At 41.1% G+C, this 20,737-nt stretch overlaps 1 protein-coding gene across 1 annotated transcript in view; it reads left to right on the forward strand.

Annotated features, from left to right (window-relative positions):
• lin28b (lin-28 homolog B (C. elegans)) overlaps positions 1 to 20,140 on the forward strand; it is a 24,995-nt gene extending 4,855 nt beyond the window's left edge. Inside the window, exons 3-4 of the mRNA XM_042094844.1 lie at positions 10,004 to 10,191; positions 19,730 to 20,140. Of these exons, the coding sequence (XP_041950778.1) occupies positions 10,004 to 10,191; positions 19,730 to 20,015 (474 nt within the window). The 3' untranslated portion in view covers positions 20,016 to 20,140. The remainder of the gene's footprint in view (positions 1 to 10,003; positions 10,192 to 19,729) is intronic.
• The last annotated feature ends 597 nt before the right edge of the window (positions 20,141 to 20,737 follow it).

A 20,737-nucleotide genomic window follows, 5' to 3' on the forward strand; every position in this document is an offset into this window, starting at 1 on the left:
GTGGGCCCCTAGTGAGATTAACCTCTGGGCTGTTTCACCGTTTGGCATGTGGGCTCCTCCCCTCGCTGCCTACAGATAGCCCAGTATCTGGCTTTGTCTCAGCCACATCAGGACTCCTCCTCTCTTGCCTCTCCCTGCCTGCCTCACCAGAGTGTGAGTGTGTGAGTGTGGGTAAGTTTGTGTGTGTGTGTGTGTGTGTGTGTGTGTGTGAGTGCAGGTAAATATAGGTGAGTGTGTGTGAGTCTGGGTGTGTGTATGTGTGAGTGTGTGTGAGAGAGAGTGTGTGTGAGTCTGGGTGTGTGTATGTGTGTGTGAGAGAGAGTGTGTGTGAGTGTGATTGTATGTGTGTGTGTGTGAAAGAGAGTGTGTGTGAGTGTGTGAGAGGGGTGTGGGTAAGTGTGTGTGTGTGTGTGTGTGAGTGCAGGTAAGTATAGGTAAGTGTGAGTGTGTGTGAGTCTGGGGGTGTGTGTGTGTGTGTGTGTGTGTGTGTGTGTGTGTGAGTGTGAGTGTGAGTGTGTGTGAGTGTGAGTGTGAGTGTATGTGTGTGTGTGTGTGTGAAAGAGAGTGTGTGAGTGTGTGAGAGGGGTGTGTGATATAGACAAAAACAAGATAATATTTTCAGGGATTTTGTTGATTATTAGGTGGAATTGAATCCTTAACAAATAAAGTATCATATTAATCAGTTTTAATCAATGATATTTGTAGAAACAGCATATTTAGGAACACAACCAGAGGTCTCAATTTATTTTTTCAAACTGAAGCACTCAAGTAAAATAAAAAGGCTTTTACTCAAGTAAAATTAAAAACACTTTAAAACCAGTGCAAGTATTTACCAAGGGTTAACACCTGCCTTCTGAATTTTATGTGCATACATGTGACCAAAAGTTATGAGCGCACCTAGAAAAGTTAATGTAACATGGCCTTTTTCCCCTATTCGTATTCTTTGTATTTCTTTATTATTTATTATTTACTATATTTTTTTTTTATGGGAGATGGTGCTTATGACATATGAGATATGGCCTATGAGATTGGTGACCATGAATGCTAAGAATAAACAACGTTAACAACAAAGCCTTATAATGGATGAGCGAACAATATTTAAGATAACATTCATGCTTATGAGGTTTTTATTTTCTAATTAGTAAGTGATACATTTGGTCATTATTGATCGCTATTTTAAAACATTAAGTATAAGTATACACAATATAAGTATTATGAATCTTTCACATTATGAATGCAGACTCCAAGCAGACTCTAGAAAGTGAATGTCACTACGGGCTCATGTTGGCAATGTTAGCATTATCGTAACTTTATCATAGAAGATATATATTGCATACCCATAGTATGTGTGTGAGAGAGGGAGAGAGAGGGAGAGAGAGAGAGAGAGAGAGAGAGAGAGCAAAACAAGAAAGTCCATGGTCAGCCATGTGACTTCCTGCCGAAAAAAAGAGAAGCCCATATAAGGTGAAGATAGTGTGTAATTGGGAGGTGAAGGAGCTATTTGTGAAGGTGCCTGAAAATGAGCTGGAGGCATCGGATGACTTTACTGCGTGGAGGGGGAGGGACCTTGTCTTTCACAGCGTCTCATTGGTTGGAGGCAGGTTCTCACAGAGGTGAGTGTGTGTGTGTGTGTGTGTGTGTGTGTTTGTCATTAGACTTGGGAAGGGTCTGTGCTTTTTTATTTCTGTTCTGAGAAGGCTGTAAGATTTGATGGCCTCACTCAGAATGGCATAAGTGTGTGTGGTTGTGAGAAAGTGGTTTAAAATAATCACTACTCGTAAACATTAGAAAGAGCTGTGCATTAGTTAAACAATCCCTCTGCGTTATGCGCATAAATGAGCTTAAACTTAATGTTTGTTTTTTATATTTTATTTAAGAGTAAAACTATGCTGTTCCTGTTTCTCTTATCAATTTGTTTTGATTTAAATACACCTTTTGGTTTCTGTCTGACATAAGCATTTACATAATTTACTCTTTCCATGATCAAAACATATTACTGTGGTTTGTGTAGTTAACTGTTTTTTAACACATATTTTTAAGAAACATTTAGAAAACAGGTACAGTTTAAATCGTTAAATAATGCAAGCATATAGAAGTATCTATAATCTGTGGTACTGTGGTACTTATTTACTCATTAGTTTATATTTTCATATATTTTATACAGCATTTATATTTTGCATTTTATTGGGGACTGTCTAGTAAACAATTATTTTCAATTTGTTTAGTGAAGAATTTATACAAATTAAGTATGTAGGGTTTTGTCTTAGTAGTTAAAGATGAATGATTCATATGAATATTAAAAAGGACCATTCCCCGTTAAAATAATCCATTAAAAATGTGAGGTAAATCCACTTGTTAAAATCCACTAGTAATACTCCATAAAAGGCTTATTTAATGCATTATAATAAATTAACACATTTTTAAATCCAAATATGAATCCATCTTATTTTTCTATTCTTAAATTATTTTTTTGTTTTTATTTTACAGCAGGCGTGTGTGTGTGTGAGTGTGAGTGTGAGTGTGAGTGTGAGTGTGAGTGTGAGTGTGTGACTTGTAATTGTAGAGGTTTAGCATGATGTAGTATGTCCTGGCAGATCAAATGCAGTGGCTGTCAGGTAATGACAGGCCGTGTGTGTGTGCTGTTGATTTGGAGGCACGGGGACAGGAAGTTGTCCTGGAAGCCAGGAAGCGTGTGAGGAGGGGGTGGCGTGATGGAGCGGCTCAGAAGGGCAGCTGAGCCTGAGACGGTACTACAGCATGGCGTTTGGCACTGATTTGTTCTCATGCAGACATTAAAGAACAGAAAATGTGTTATTGATTTGAGAACTAATAGGAGAACGTTGTGTGTGTGTGTGTGTGTGTGTTGGAGGAAGTGTGAAGCTTCTTAAGCGTTTGATGGGGGCAGCGAGGTGAGAGGTCACTTTGCATAATGAAAATGTGTTGTGGAGGGGGGCTTGGGTGTCACGGCGACGCCACTACTGCTGGTGGATCCTTTTTTCCTCCCTCTCTCTCCTCTTTCTTTCCCTCTCTCTCTTCTTTCTTTTTGTCTTTCTCGTTACTACCATCCTCTCTCTCTCTCTCTCATTTGCTGTCCAATTTCAATTCTTTCTCACATGCTCATCCTCTTTTATCTTTAAGCTTAAAAGCTTTGGCAGACACATGTATCCCTGAAGCTAGTAAAGAGATAGAGCATGAGTGTGTGTGTGGGTGGGTGATGTAGGGTCTATGTCCTCTCGTCTAGTGAATTGCGGTTCCCTGTTACCAGCCATGGCTAGTGAAGAGTTTGAGAATGGGAGGTTGCCACTCTTCGAATGAGTCAAGCCTCATGCACCAGTGACTCACACACACATACTCATTCACATATTCATAGACATGGACATGCACACACACACACACACACACACACACAGATCCAGTTGTTACATTTTTTAGTCTACATGGAGACAAGCCTAATATGTATGAGAGGGAAGTTTATGTGTGTGTGTGTGGGTATTCCACTTCTGACCCCAGGGTTGTGTGGTTGACCTGGCAAGACCTCACATCAAATGAAGGTTTTGTTCCTCAGTGTTGATCAGTAGAGAATGCTCTGTCTCTCTCTCTCTCTGTCTCAAATTCTCCTTCCCCCTGCTGGCTTTGTCATTCCCTCTATGTCTCTCTCTCTCTCCCTCCCTTTCCTCTCTTCCTCCTTTTTCTCTCTCCCTCCATTCCCTCCTTCTCTCCTCCTCTATTACATTCTCTCCCTTGTTCTTTTCCTCCATCTTTGTCTGCTCCTCACCATTCACTTCATCTCCTTCTGTGGTTCCCTCCCACTTCATGCCATTTATTTGGATATTTGTGTCACTCTTCATCTTTTTGTTTCTTTCCCTCCATCCTTACTCCTTTCTTTCTTTCTTTTTTTCTTTCTTTCTTTCCTTCCTTCTTTCTTTCTTTCTTATCCTTCTTTCTTTCTGTCCTCCATCTCTGATACCTGCATTATTCTAGTTATTCCGATGTCCTGATAGCCCCTCCATGTAGACTCCCTCCCCCCCTGGCAAGCAGGCAGGGTGAGGTGTGTGTGTGTGTGTGTGTGTGTGTGTGTGTGTGTGTCCGTGTTATTTACTCTCTGTATCTCTCCGTCTCTCTGACCTGCCGTAACCTCAGGCGGGACATCCGTTGGGTCACAGGGACAACATGCGCCTGCCACTCCAGCTTCTGATTCACACACATGCACACACACACACACACAAAAGCAAAAGCATACGCTTTCTCTCTCTCTCACTCCTCTCTCTCTCTGTCTCTCTCTCAATCTCTCTCTCAATGCCACACACATGCACATGCTCTCTCTCGCTCTGTCTTTCTCTCTTTCTATCTCTCTCTCACTCACACATATTTTCACAAGCAGCCAGCCCATATTACTCCTTAAACCTGTATCCCTTGCCTTCTTAAGAAGCCCTCATTCTTTTGATGGGCGCTGTGATGGGTTGTTCTCTTTCTTCTTGTTCGTTCCATCATGGAGACCTGGAGTGCTGGTTTTAATTTGAAGCGAGTGGGGGGAATCTCTCTCCCTCTCTCTCCCTCTCTCTCTCTTTCTCTCTGCTCTCTCTCCACTCTCTCTCTCTCTTTCTGCTCTCTCTCTCTCTCCCTCTCTCCACTCTCTCTCTCTTTCTCTCTCTCTGCTCTCTCTCTCCCTCTCTCCACTCTCTCTCTCTTTCTGCTCTCTCTCTCTCTCCCTCTCTCCACTCTCTCTCTCTTTCTCTCTCTTTCTGCTCTCTCTCTCTCTCCCTCTCTCCACTCTCTCTCTCTTTCTCTCTCTCTGCTCTCTCTCTCCCTCTCTCCACTCTCTCTCTCTCTCTGCTCTCTCTCTCTCCGCTCTCTCTCTCAATCTGTCTCTCCCTCTCTCCACTCTCTCTCTCTCTCTGCTCTCTCTCTCTCCGCTCTCTCTCTCAATCTGTCTCTCGGCTGCAGCGTGGCAAAGGAGTTTCAGCTCCGCGCACACAGTACAACCGCACGAGGAGAGAGAGAGAGAGAGCGAGGGAGAGAGAGAGAAAGAAAGATGGGGGAGGGGCCTGGAGGAGGGGCCAGGGAGACGAGCCCCTCTGACCTTTGACCTGGTAAAGGCAAGCGGCTGCTGTCACGGAGCGATGACGCGTCTGCTCAGGAACTTCCTGTGGACTAGTAAGAGGCCCTCTTAAGCCTGCTCCTAGATCAGTGATTAGGAGCAGGAACCCAAGATCTATTCAGATCCATGGAAATGTTCAGATCTATTCAGATCCATGGGAAACATTCAGATCTATTCAGATCCATGGGAAATTTCAGATCCCTCCTGAAACATATTCTCAGTCTGACTGCTGAGAATTGTACCTTTTACTGAAGCAACTCTCAGCAGAGACAAACCGGATCAGCCAGCATTGGTTTCATTTGGTTTGGATCACTGGATTCATAATCATACAGCAAAATCTATTAATCACTATATGTGTTCCTACGAGCTTTATAATACTCTGAAACGTGTGTGTACTGTGTATCCAATTATGGCTCAATTGTTCCATAGTCATCTAATTGGTCCCAAATGTCTGGAAAGTTAGAAGGTTCTAGAAACAGAAAACGTTTTGTTTTGTGCTGCTGTGTAACCATTTCCCCTTTTGTATCCGCCAGCTCTATATGAGAGAAAGAGTTCTAGGACATGTGTGATTGTGTGGAAGTGTCTATTGGGAACTTTGCTCAGCCAGTGCAGTGTTTCCCACAAAATTCTATTTGTGGTGGTAGGTTTGCAGAGTTAACTTAAATGCAACAGTTTTTAACAAGTTAGCGCAGTGTGGTTATGATGCAGATTTAAGCACAATTTATCCAGTCGACTTTTATGCGAACAATTGCAGGATTGTTAATGTTTTCTTTAAACATACATGTAGGTTTGTTGAAAGACAAGAGAGAAGGAGGGGCTGTGCAAAGGTGCACATAGCTCTACAATTAATGAATTCCATCCAATTTAAATAGTACAACATGGAAAATCATTGTGTGGTGGTCAGTGTTGATATTGTGGTGGGCTGCCACAAATAAGTCAATGTATGGGAAACACTGCAGTATGAATTTACTGTTGTATTAAATCTTAAAATGTCATTATCACTGTAATGGATATCTGTTAATATATATGTGCTGTACAAAATGTGCTATATGGTTTGGTACAAAATATATTTGAATAAAATAGTGTTATAATTATATTGTAATCAACATTGAAGGTATATGTTAAGGTATTATATTGCTCACAATTTGTGTTTTATATTTTATATAGAAGTAGAAAGTGTCAGTTAAATTAAAGAAAAGTTTCTGAAATGAAAAATGAAAAAAATTCTGAGACATTCGCAACATTTGCCTCTCTGGTGAGAAGACAATAAGAAACCTCATGTAGTTGATTATGATCGTCATCATCACAGGTATGTCTAAAATGGTCTGTCGATAGGTTGATGTAACAGCCATAACTTTGTCTTTAAACTTTGTCAAAATCACCTCTTATGAACCACATTAGGTTGAATTTCGATTGAATGAAAGAAAATACATTTTAAAGCATTGAAGCATTATGCAGATTTTGTGAACAGAGCTCTTGTCGAGTCCTCCTGTGGTTTACTTTCATGGTTCACTTCCTCAGTCACTGTGCTGCCCTGTGATTGGCAGAGAGGAAAGGTTCTGTCCTTCCCCACCCCCTGCCCATCCCAAACCAAAACATCCAACATGGCTGTTGCCAAGCCCCCAGTCACAGTGGGCAGGGAAGTGAATGGGCAACATCTCCACAAGTTACTCAGTGTAAACACGAGGGAGATGTTAAGGGTTTTGGTGTTTAGTTTTTAAATTTCACCCCAAACTGGAATTATTTCAAAAGATGTGTCACAAGTTTGTTTGGACAGAAAGCTGAAAAGGCTTATGCTGCAGGGTATGCACTCGGGTTGTTTGAAGTTATGTTGCGTAACTCTTAGTGTAGCTTGTGTAAGTTTAGCCCTGTGTAGATCTAGTTCAGGTTTTGCAGCATGTGACTTAAAAAGCTTGAGAAGAGTGTCAACATGTTTGATTTGAACTTCTGAGTATAGTTCAAAGACCTCCTAATTTATTTAATTGAGCAGCACATTATTGTTTTTGAAAGGAAATAATTTGTTTTGAAAATATTGTACATATAAATGAATTGTTCAACAGATTGTAGAGCTTTGTTAGTTTGTTATGCTTTTCTTTTTTTTCAATAATTAGCTCAGATTCCCCCACAAACAAACAAACAATCAAAGAAAAGTAAATATAAAAATTGTTTTCATAGAAACGAAATTAGCTCATTTAAATTGGAGATGAAAAAGGAATTATAGATGTGAAGGTATCAGTGTTGATGATATTAAGTTATTTAGGTCTGGAAATTAGCTATAATTTTGATAAGAAAAAGAATCGATAGAAATACATGATGGCTTGTGAAAGTGATAATTGGTGGTGAATTGGTGGATTAGCCTCTGCAGCTTTCTGTGTTTTTAATTGATCTGAGTGTGTTGTTGGGCAACTCTCAAGAGACTAAAACATCACTTGTTGCACAATGTAATGTTTTTTGTGCATTCTAAATATGAATACAATTTCATCTATTTTAACAAATAGATGTGTGAATGAATCAATGAAATATTATTTCTTCAGAAATTAAATATTGATCTCCCATTTGTGTAGAATGGAAAAGGTCTTGGTGATGCGACATTGTGTTGTTCATCTATATTTTCTGGCACATTTCATGTGATTACGTTTATAATCTTGTAATTTCATCTTTCTTATGTCATTATGCCTTTCATTATGTCCCTATGCCCTTGTCATTCACATAATCACAGAAAACACAGAATTATGGTGTTTGAATTGTTCTAATTTTTTCCATAATTGTGAAATTTAGAGGAATTATACATCAGAGAGGCTTGACTAAAAATATTAATTCAAACATCTTAAGTTCATCTTTGTAGTTTTTTTTTTTCTGAAGGGTAATGCTGACGTTTATTCGGGTGAAAGCTACTGTTAGTTGTTCTTTTTTTGTCTTCGACTTCATTGCTTGTGTGTTTTCTTTTTCGTTAATTTTTTTTATCTTTGTGCCTCATCTGAGCTCACAATGTGTGCTTCCATTGTTGCGTCTGTTCTTGAGATCTAAAGAATGGAAGACAACGACCCACTCTCCTCCCTGTGACTCCTGTAAACCACTTCCTCTAGCTCTTTCTTTTTTCTTTAGTTTTGTTCTCTTTTCCTCCCCCTCTATCTCTTGTCTCTCGTTCCATGTTTTCTTCTTTTTCTCCTTTTTACTTGCTCTTTCTTTCGCTCTCTGAATGCATTCTTCTGAGAAAATAGTTTTTCCAATTCCAATTTCATATGCCTCTCACTGCTCATAGCTTCCTGTATTTGAACATGTGTGTCTAAGAGCTAACTGTTGAATAGTAAATTGTTTTTTACTGGTGGTCAATCTTAAATGCCACTTTTTAAAATGTATCTAATGGGCATAGTGAAGTCGTCTGGTGTTTTTGCAAAAATATCATAAATCATAGTCTTCCTTGAGCCTGTAGTGTGTTTGCTTTGTTCAACTGAAAATCAATGATGTTTAAACTGCAGATGATTCTGATTTGATGCTGGGGCTGACAGGAAGTGACATGTATTGGGTGTGACAAAGAGAGGTCCCTGGGCTGGGACTGATGTGTGAATGAATTGCTGAAGCATGTCATTAGCAAGGCAGATATAAGTAAAAAGTGCCCCCTGAAACCTTGAAAATTTGAACGATTATGAAAAACATTGAATCAACCAGTAATTTCCAACTGCAGTCACCGATAGTCAACATTTTTCAAGCTGGTGATGGTTATTGTCTCTGTCTCCTGCACATCCTCGGCTCTATCTTGATCCATTTGGTATCAGATATACTGGATCAGATATACTGTAAATAGCTGTACTGTCTGGCACTGCAGCCCCTATTGGCTGGGCTTTGAGTGTACTACTGGGGTCCCAATGCACTCATTGTAACTTAGATATCCTTCTTATGGAGATACATATCATCCTTATGTACCTATAGATATATATCCTCCTTATGTACCTGATATGATCCTTATGTACCTATGGAGATAGATATCCTCCTTATATACTTATAGATAGATATCCTCCTTATGTACCTATGTAGATAGATATGATCTTTATGTACTGGTACCTATGGAGCTAGATATGATCCTTATGTACCTATGGAGATAGATGGTCATGGGATTTGGCAGACACCTTTGTCCAAAGCGATAGATGTCCTCCTTATGACCATTAGAAACTAGATTGTTTAGTTAATATCAGAAACACCAGAATTAGCAAGGTATACATGCGACCTGCATCAGCATATTAACAATGTCCATAGCCTCCACTACCTCCTCTTCTTCTTTTTCTAATAATAATAATAATAATAATAATAATAATAGCAATTCTAATAATATGATCGGAAACATTTCTTTAACTTTTGATAAGCAATCTGATGTGTTTTCTTAATGCTAATCAAAGTTAACGCCTGGTTTCTGACTGATTGGTCATAATTAAATGTTAATTTATTGTTTGGTTTTATTAGCTTTTGTTTGTGAAACAGCTATTCAGATTTTTCAAAACGATTTATTCTTTGAAGTCCTGTGTCTTGTGTGAACCTTTGATATATGTGTTGTTTGACGTATATGAAATTATGTTACATTGTATCCACTACACCAATATCAAAAGAGCTTATTACATGATTATCATCATTTGTATGTAAAACATAGGCCTATCAATTACAGTGAGCTAATTGAAACAGAAAACACAGTTATTACTGTATACATTAAATTATTTGTTTTCTTTCTTTCTTTCCTTTCTTTCTTTCTTACTTACTTTCAGAAGACCTCCATTGTATACATTTACAAACAATTTATTATTTATGTCTCAGCCTTAGAAAAGTATGATTTTTATATTTAAATTATTTTAAATTATTATTTTTTAACCCCTGATGCCAACACGTGTGTGTGTGTGTGTGTGTGTGTGTCTCCAGAGCAAGCTGGTCATGGAGGGTTTCCGCAGCCTGCGTGAGGGGGAGCCGGTGGAGTTCACCTTCCAGAGGTCCAGCAAGGGTCTGGAGGCGCTACGGGTCACTGGACCTGGGGGCGGGCCCTGCGCTGGCAGCGAGAGGCGGCCAAAAGGCAAGGCCCCTCCCCTCAAACGCAAACCAAAGGGAGACCGGTGAGTGGTGGTGGTGGATAGTGTGTGCGGGTTGCGTGTGGGTGAATGTAGAGGGAGATTTTGGTTGTGGCAAATGGATTTTAAGGGTGTCTTTGTTGTGTTAGTTGAAATGTTTTGTGTGACTTTAAAATACATTAGGAGATAGGGAAGCGAATTAGCAAAAATGTGACTATTTGATACTATTGCGATATTTGTGCCACGATACAATATTACGATTCTTAACATAGTGTGATACAACAATATATTCTGCGATATATTGCGATTCATGTCTACCATTTTATTCCAAGGCATTACAAAAATTAAGGAAAATTAAGTATGTGAACAAAAACTAAGGACGTTTAAGTATGTGAACATTATTTTCTACACTTTAACCGAAACGTTGTCATGGCATGGTGCATGTCAAGGTCCTTACTATTAGTTTTTTTTATTTTTTTTTTTTTTGGGGGGGATTTTTATGTCTTTAATGACAGGACAGTGGAGAGTGACAGGAAGCAAATGGGAGAGAGAGCAGGGGTGGGATCTGGAAAGGACCACAGGGCGGGAATCGAACCTGGGTCGCCGGTGTACGGTGCAGGTGCCCCAGCCAGTTGCGCCACAGCTGGGGCCACTATTAGTTTTTTGTTGAAAACCAAAATACACCCACACTTTCAATGTGAAAGAAGACAAAGCGTTGTGTGTAACAGGTTGTGATTGTGAAGGCATTTTCATTTGATATTGCCATTGAATGCACAACAACGCCACAACGCCACAACACGCCACAACAAGCGCCACCTTGTGGGCGTAATTAACCAATTTAATGTTATTAAAGTAAACCCTGAGTAAACCCGATGCAAATAAAAGTAAAATAGATAATTCAATTATATATTTACATATTGTGATACTTTGCGCTAGTGTATCGATATAATTGCATGCAGAAAATATCGCGATACTGAACAAAATCATTTTTTAATTCTTGAATTTCCCCTGGTGATCAATAAAGTATCTATCTATCTATCTTTTTTCCCCCACAACTATGTGAGGTGTTACATTGTGTTACATTTTTTATTATTATTCGTTTTAAAATGGGTTGAGAGTTTGTGATGGTGTAGCATTTGACTGTTACCATGGTAATGATAGTTATGACTAAGTTATTGTTGTTGGGACTGCCGCTGTATAGTATTTAATCATGTTTTAAACTTGCCAAATCTGCTTAGCTAGATAGATGACTATTCATTCCCAAGGGGAGATCGTGGTGTTGCAGCGGCAGTAGTTTACTTAGAATGAAACAAACACACAGCTCTGAAGATTCTGGATGCAAAAAAAATCCTTTTGGATGAATAAACTATCTATCTATCTAAAAGGTTTGTATGTTGGGTTTAAACAGTTGTTGTAAATGTGGGTGGGAGTTATTCCAAAAAATATGTTGACAAAATAACAGAAATAACAGTGTACTAAGAGGGCCTGAGTACTTTTGGGGGTGAATGAAGGTGAATAAATTTGCTATATAGCTGCTTTGTTAATGAAATGCTGATAGGCTCCGTTTACATGCTTCAGCTTCCACAAAGGAACGAATTGAATTCTTTTGTGACCACTTGTATATTTTCTCACTAATTTTGCAAATGGGGGTTTTTATCTTCAGGGTGTTTGATGTGTGAAATGGAAGTTTGACACCCTTCAGCACTCAGCAGCTGGAACAAAAGGCTATTTAAAAATGTGTTCTTTTTTAGATTAACACATCATTACTGTCTTTAATGTCAAATTATACACCTTGTAATGAAGTCATCATGAAGATGACAAGTGTTGTTCGCGGTGTGTGTGTTTGTGTGTGACGTGTCTATGTTTGTGTATCGTCGAGTTGTGTGTTTGAATCAGGGCTGAAGCTGGATGGTGTGTGAGTGTGTGTGAGGGTGGGTGGGCGTCAGAACAGTGGTGTGTGTGTGTGTGTGTGTGTGTGTGTGTGTGAATGTTTGATCTGGATGGTGATATGTATATGTCTCTGTGTGTATATCTGTCCATTGGTGAATGTTTGATCTGGATGATGTGTGTCTATGTGCATGTGTGTGTGTGAATGCTTGATCTGGATGATGATATGTGCGTACTTGTGCATATTAAGAGGCTGCTCTGACTGACAGGATGTCGTCCACATCAGTGCACGCTGGAATCATGTCGCCACGCGATAATGTGCCCTCTGTTTGGAGCGGGAGAGCGTTTCCACGGCGGCATTGATTGAGGCAATCACTTCACGCTAGCACATGGCTGTTGCCATGGTTATGCGGCCAGCTGATTGCGGCACAGAGTGGAGGCTTTTTGCACCCGCTGCATTTGTGCTATATTTAAAAGCTCCATTTATTTAAAATGAAGCTCAGCTCATATTCTAGGGTTGAACGGGCCTGAGAGGTGGGATAGAGAAAGAGAATTGAAAGATGTAGTTCTTCAGGAATACATTTACACTGTCATTGAAATGTGTTCTTTCATCCCAGGCCTGTTTCTTCCATTCTTGCTGTTAATACATGTCATCGTATTTGTGACCTTAGAATGATTGATCCGTCCACAAAGAGGTGACATTCTAGAACATTCTATGTGCAGAAGCTGTTCGATTGAAACTGAGGACCACATCCAATGGAAGTGGAGTTTTGTCTTTGTCGATGGTCCCATTTAGCCACAGTGAAAGGCTTTGTTGCTGCTTGAAGTGGATACATTTGATTCAGATATGGGATATGTATCAAACTATAACCATAACCCTCAATAGAGTAGCACAAGTTGTATCACAGAACAATAGAACAACTTTTGATCATTGATCATTGGATAATGCGAGAAGAGGAAAAGAGTCCCATGCAGAGTATGAAGTTGTAGTTTTTAAATGTCCAAAAGTACATTTGTGTCTCCAACCTAACATGGTAGTGAGAATACAATCCACATTCAGACAGGATGTAACCTAGATTGCACATTAGCTATTTATCACGGGGGAAAATCCCAACTCCCGTGAATTAACATCCAAGTCACAAACTTCCACTTGAATGTTTTAATAATGAAGATTTGTTCAACCTGAAGGGCTCGCAAGGAAACAAAGATGCTAAATTGATCGGTTTTGCAGAAGTGGGAATGTGTCTCCTCTCATGCATTAAGAGTGGCACACCCTACCTGTAGTTTGAAATTTTTAAACACATTGCAGTCTTTTAAATTTGAAAAAGGATGTATTGCTGCATGAGTCAATATCAGCCTTCAGGATTGCAAGTATTTCTTTATTTCATGATCAATTATGAATTATGGATACAATTTTACAGCTCAAACATAAAATAATAATTATAGAATGTAAAATGCAATATGAACACGTATAGATACTGAACTGAATAACATTACATCTGCTGGATCAAGCAGAATATTGAAAGTTGAATGTAAAGGGGACCTATTCTCCATCAAGACGAGAGTAGGCTAGACACTTATAGACAACTATAGTTCTTGCCCTGAAACCTGCTCTCCAACAAGACGAGAGTAGAATCTCATTGACAACTGTAGTTCTCGGCCTGGAACCTGTTCTCCATCAAGATGAGAGTAGACCCTCATAGACGACTGTAGTTCTCGGCCTGGCCTTGTGTACTTACGTACATGTGCGTATGCAAAGAGAGAGTAGACCCTCGTAGACGACTGTAGTTCTCGGCCTGGCCTTGAGTACTTACGTAGGCGCGTATGCAAAGAGAGTGTGGGAAATGGACATTGGTCTTTGCTCGAAGGTGAAAAGGTTACAACCCTGCATCTGTCTACACAGTCCAGGCTTTTGATCTTTTATTAAAGGTGCTCTAAGCGATGCTGGGTAACATCACTTCTGTTGACTTTCAAACAAAACAGAGAGCTAGCTCGCTACTTCCTCCCCCTCCCGTGCTGCTCCCGTGCAATTAAAACTCTCCTAAATGCGCATCTCGTCTGTAATTTGCTGGAACTGGTTTTGTTGGTTTGTTATGTTTTTATGGGCTAGGTTTGTCCAGGTTGTTTTTGTTGCCGTTTTTGAAGCCTGGGCTGTCCACAGAGATCACGTTTTTTTACAGTGTATTCAGGACAGACAGACAAAATGTTTTAGCCTAAAAAACGCGTGGCATCGCTTAGAACACCTTTAAACCTACAGTATGCAATCACTGGGAGGTAATGCGTTAGGACGGTATGTGAGCAATGCTCTGGATTTGTGCATACTGTGTGTATACCGATATGTGCTATACATCAGATTATTCATGTATAGTACAGTGATGTCACATCAGTCTTACATCTATGCGTATCAACAGAAAGCCTGTGAAAGGGCCTGTGCCTATAGCCTGTGAAATTGTCTATAGACATTTGTGGATGCAGCAATGTGGGCTTCATGTGATGCACAAACACTATCTGGTAGAAAAGGGGGAAGATGGCCTTGAAAGAGGCATGAAATGGGTATTTGGAATGTGTGTGTTTACCCCTCTCTTTCACTCTTCCATTAGCTTCTGTTGTTGTGGTAGTTGGTGGAGTGCATTATGGGAGTGTGCATTAAACAACCTCAATGCATCCCTTGGCATTTCTCTTCATACCTATCTTGATCTCAAACGGTAACTAGAGGCTAAGCAGCCTGCAGCCAGGACCTTACAGTGACATCTGTAACATCCTTGTTTAAAAATGGAAATTAATATTATTTGACATTTAGATTCAGACAATGCTACACTGCCACAGACTAGAAAGTGTTGGATTTAGCACATGAAGCTGTTTGAGCCACAACTGAAATCTGCAACCCCAAATGAACAGCTCAGATCTGGTGATGTGAGCCCATTTTTACCACATCTTTCCTCCCTTTTCTTCCAAACAACATTTAAAAACTCTTGCAATTAATGGTGGTCGATCATGTGTTCATAAAAAATATTTGGGTTGAGTGTTACTTGTACACTATGAATGACAGATGAGTTACAGAAAGGGAACAGAAATGTGAGGTTAAGTGGAAAATGTACCGTGTAGTCATGTCTTTGAACTGGGATAGAGCCAGCATACCCAGCACTGATGGGAGGGAGTGGTGTCAAGACACTGAAAAAGAGTCTATGGTCCGGGCAGCAGGACGGGCTGAAAGGGTTCTGAGTGGTAGGGGTTGGTCTGGTCTTTCATCTCCCATCGTCCCTCATCTGGGTTAACTCATTTGAGGTGTGCCATCGGAAAAAGGTCGGAAAAAAAGGTCACATATTTGACCACCTTTGTAATAGTTTCTTGAGGTCTTAATAAAAGATCTGTTTGTTTGTTTATTGTTTAGTTGCGGATCTCCATTAGTTGATGCAGAAGTGGCAGACTAGTCTTCCTGGGGTCCAATTAAAAATCAGAACATACAAATAATAAATTATCAATCACATATTGTACATTCAAATACAGTAAGAGTAGCAGTGACATCAGATTAAAACACAAAATACAATACAGTGAGTGCCAAGTCAGAGTCCAGAGTTCGTAATTAACATGCATAAAAATAGGATTCCTGTGTCATATGTTATACCAAAAGGAAAAAGCATCAAGTTCAATTCTGTGTGAAGTGCCCTGTTCAAAGCATCCAGTTTGTCTGCATGGTTCTTAAGAAACAGTAGAGTAAGTAAAGTAAATGACACGATTGATTTATTTTGACATTTAGGTAACAAATCCCAAGCTTACAGGATAAAAGTTTTGTTCTTCAGTTGTGAGTGGTGACTTGGTCCAGATAGATAAAACTCAACATATTACTTATTCAAAAAGTTTCCGTAATGTAGAGAAAAGTTCTGAATGGCTCATTCTCATCTCATCTCACTAAATCACGTTTCCAGATGCATGCAGCTCACAAACAAACATTTCATCATTTCTGCATTGTTAGCCATCCCAGATTAGCCTGGCTCCGCCCTCCTACGTACTTCCGCTCAATTTTCATTTCCCTTCAGTACGTTGTCTGGGTCTGCGGTATATTCGTGGGTTTTCTCCTGCAAAAATCTACAGGTCCAATCAGCGAACAGAGGGAGTGGCTGAGAACGATGACGTTGAGGTTGTGCGCTAGTATGAGCATGACATACGTCACGACCAAACGTTAGCGATTGGTTATGGCAGATCCAGAGTGGCTCTGGGCAGATCCAATAGTTTTACACTTCAACAGAGTACTCGCCTTCAAGGAAGTTAACGCTTGGCAATGGAAAGTGGCCAGACTCTCTGTACATTATTAAATGTACAAGAGTCTGGTAGGACCAGGCTAATCCCAGATACTTATGTGTAAAGGCACTGAAGAAGTGAAAATTTCATAATATGCGAGTGTGATCTTGAATGACTCACAATCTGTGTATGTGATGATCTAGAGTCAGGCTTGTGAATAGAGTTCAGCAGTTTGGACTCATGTAAGCTGTTCCCAGGTCAGAACACTTCCATTTACTTCTGCAAATCAGCCGACATCACTGCTGCGTTGCTCACCAGTGCCACCTAACGTTCAGTCACTTTACTGGTCATAACACTAGTGGCAGTAACAATCTTTTTCCAATGTTTGGAGAAGAGCTTGAGGCTGGTCCTTATAGTGCAGATGTGTGAGAGTATGTGTTTGTGTGTTAGTGTGTGTTGGTGTCCCGGTGTCCTTGGTCCTCATTCTGAATCAAGAGGAATGTTTTGGGATCTGAGGGGTATCCACACAATTGTATCCACACACTTTCTCCCACAAAATATGCCAAGAATTTACAGACTCTCAGGTGTGTGTGTGTGTGTGTGTGCGTGCATCATTTGAAGCCTATGTGTATGTCATATTATGTCATCTTCTTGCTTGCCTGTTAGCTTGCAGCTACTGCATGTAGCACCGAGAAGCTAATGCTGCTGTGAAGGAGATTGGATGATGTACAATCCAATTTAAATGTACAATGTTAAACACACAAACTCACACACATACACAATGATACATGATTGTGTGTGTCCCACGTGTCAGGGAGAAACTAGACCCTCTATATTTAGGAACAACCTAATGTCATCCCACCAGTCTGTTGCTTCCAGGCCCACAGGTCACCATGGCAACGGCCAGCTCCTTGGTTACCCACAAGGTCTCTGCATAAGCCTGGCGCAAAGCTAATTAATGAAATGAAGATATTGTCACCAGAAGGCTGTTGACAGCTTGAAAGCATCTTACATAATTGAGGGAACATTTCAATCCAGTGGCAGAAGCTTAAAAGTGACCATGCCAGCCTTTCCCTGTCCAGATATCTTCACTGTGGCAGGGCACAGTATTCTGAATCAAGAGGCCACTGGCATCAGGAAATACCATTGCCATGAAAGTCCATTACCATTGCAATGATCAAAGTGATCATGTGATTGCCAAAACCCAAGGCTACCCAGTAGGACATTACCTGGAGGATTTTAACTATTGTAATGTTCAAGGCTGCCCAGTAGGACATTACCTGGAACATTTTAACTATTGTAATGTGTTTAAGGCTACCCAGTAGGACATTACCTGGAGCATTTTAACTATTGTAATGTTCAAGGCTACCCAGTAGGACATTACCTGGAGCATTTTAACTATTGTAATGTTCATATTCTGTAAATGTCTGCTAAATACGATCACCATATCCATTAGGGATGTAACAATACGCTCAACTCACAATTCGGTATGATTCACAATTTTACCTTCACTATACGATTTTCTCATGATTTTTTTTTATCAGAATAACCTGCAGACAAATTATGACTGGAAAATATTCCTTCATTTATATAAACTGAGAAACTGAGTCTGAACTCATTGACAGCTAAGTGTCCCAGTCCCATGCCTATTATCCAGCGCCCTGATGAGGTTGGTTTAAATTAGAATAATCTTTTGACCAATCTATCTGACTCCCAATTTTACTATTGTTGTCTGTGTTTTATCACTACGAACAACCAACCAACAACTGAATGTTTACTGATGTCTGACGTCGAACAAGTGAAATCAAAAGCAGATAATGCCCGATTTTTTTTTATCTCAACTGGTTGTAATCTTGTATCACACTTGTATCAATTTTTAGCCGATTCACGGTGTATCGCTACATCCCATAATAACCATAGCATCCCACTGCATCCACTAGCAGGTCATCTTCCCATAATGCACCCTTCTGCCATGGCACTCCCAGAGAAATGGTGCACAAGCAACTGGCCAACCACATGGTGGTGGCGGTGGCGGACAGGTGCTTGCCATGGGCACTCTGACTGGTGGTGGTGGTGGTTGGGATGGCGTTCTGGGGTGTTGATGGACATGTGGTAGGTACTCTGGGCACTCTGACTGGTCTGTAGCTACTGGCCATATCAATGAGCCTTGAGCGCCCATAAAATAATATTTTCTGAGACGGTTGTCATACTGTATAAGTCTCATACAGTTGGTAGATAACTAGACTACCCCAGTCCTGTAGCCATTACAATCTGGCCCTATTCAATCCGTTGATATTCGATCCCTGCTGATTAGTCATGCTTCCAACACTTAAGCGTGATGAAATGACTGTTCACATGCAGTTTAATATATCCCACTCCTTGACTGGTGCCATTGTAACAGGGTTGGCTGATCACTTCACTGGTCAGTGGTTGTAATGTTGTGGCTGATCAGTGTACTTTTGCTTGAAGAAGACCCTATCAGGTCGAAACATCGCTGTTATTAAACATTTGAGAGCTACTTCGGCATGTGGACATTCTCTCCTGTTTTACTTTGTCCTGCACATGGCCCAAAGATAGGTGGGATATATACTTTGTCCTGCACCTGGCCCAAAGATAGGTGGGATATATACTTTGTCCTGCACCTGGCCCAAAGATAGGTGGGATATATACTGTCCTGCACCTGGCCCAAAGATAGGTGGGATGTGCACCCACTCTGCCAAAGTTTCTGATCAGTGTATTGCACACAAGCTGACCATGGCCTTTGTGTTACGGGTGGAAGTCATGGTCATGCAGGCCTGATTAAAGTGTGGAGGTGTACGCACATCACACATCTATACCGATTCTACGGGTGCTGGATACTAGAAATACTGAGTAAAACAAAAGAAAAGATATCCGCACACTGTGTCTAAAGCTCCCAGTATAATGGTGGGTGATACACGTTTCGACCACTCACGGTGTAAAAAAACACCTGACGAAGACCTGAGTGGTCGAAACGTTGTGTATCACCCACCATTAAACTGGGGGCTTTAGAAACAGTGTGCGGATATCTTTTCTTTTGTTTTATTCATGCAGGCCTGAGTGCCTGCTGTATACATCCCACACCACAGTGATGTGTCACTCCTGAGGAGATGAGGGTCTCCTCCGTCTGTCCAAGCGGCTTTGGATGATGTGTAGGAGCAATCTATAGAGACATGCATCTCACCCTCTTCTTATGTGCTTCATCACCAGTCTCTAGCTTCAGCTCCTGGTTTCTACTTATGTTGTACTGCCACCTAGTGGATTAGCATGGAAAAGGATGCCAACGATTGCATTTCTTTGAGACAGCATAGTATTCTGCATTATGCAAGATAATGGTCTATGTAATATAAAATAATACAATATAATATGTACTTATCAAGTCGAATGATGTATGTGGAGTTTCATGATCTAATTATATGCTAACATGTCATTCCTGCAGATGTTACAACTGTGGAGGTCTTGATCACCACGCCAAGGAGTGCGGCCTGCCTCCCCAGCCAAAGAAATGCCACTACTGCCAGAGCATCACCCACATGGTGGCCCAGTGCCCCCACAAGACCTCGTCCAGCTCGCAGGACCCGCAGACCTCCCCAGAGTCCCAGGGGGGGTCCCACGAGGAAGGGGGCCGCAGCAGCTCCTCTCCCCAGGAAGGGAGCTCCTCGGCCGGGGACGAGCCGCCACACCGCGGGCCGTCCTCCTCTCAGCACCGCCGGAGGAAGCCCTGAAGTGCTGCGGGGAGGCCTGGCCTTTGACTGGCAGCACACCACAAAGGGTTAAACCTCAAACCTCCCCCCCCCCACCTTAATCATCCTCTCCTCTTGCTCTTTCCCCTGTTTTCCCACCCCCTTCCCCACCCCCTTCCCCACCCCCTTCCCCACCCACCCATCCTGAAGTCTGGACCAGCAGAATCTACCTCACAGTCTCATTCAGGGGGGGATGCTCCTTGACAGCCAGTGCAGCTATTGGCTCCCCCCACTTTTTGGGGGGAGACCCCTCCCCCTTTCCTTCATTCCATTGTGTTCACTTGGCATCGTCATGGTAACTTGTTGTCAGGGTAACCGGCTGGCCGTTAAAGGCGTCATGTATCACCTAAGGCTAAGTGCAGCTCTCATTGACTCCAATGCTTAAATGGAAGTGTAATGTTTGAGTATAGAAAAAGGAAATAGGTCTTTAAAATGCGTGTGGTGGGCTGACTTGAATCAAAACCAAACTGTTAATCTTTAAAGTCTGCCTCACCCCACGAGCTCTTTCAGGAAAAATCACCTCAACCGCTTCTCTGTCTCAGAGGGAATGCTTTATGTCCTCAGTCTAGCAGTCAACTGCAAAATTATTGCCATCACATGTCATACTGACTCCTTCCAAAAAATGCCCCTCTCATCTACAAATAGACAATGTGGCAAACTCATGGCAACAACCAAAATCCCCACAATCAATAGTGTCATTATAT

The sequence above is a fragment of the Alosa sapidissima genome, chromosome 6, assembly GCF_018492685.1.
Source record: "Alosa sapidissima isolate fAloSap1 chromosome 6, fAloSap1.pri, whole genome shotgun sequence".
NCBI lineage: Eukaryota > Metazoa > Chordata > Actinopteri > Clupeiformes > Clupeidae > Alosa > Alosa sapidissima.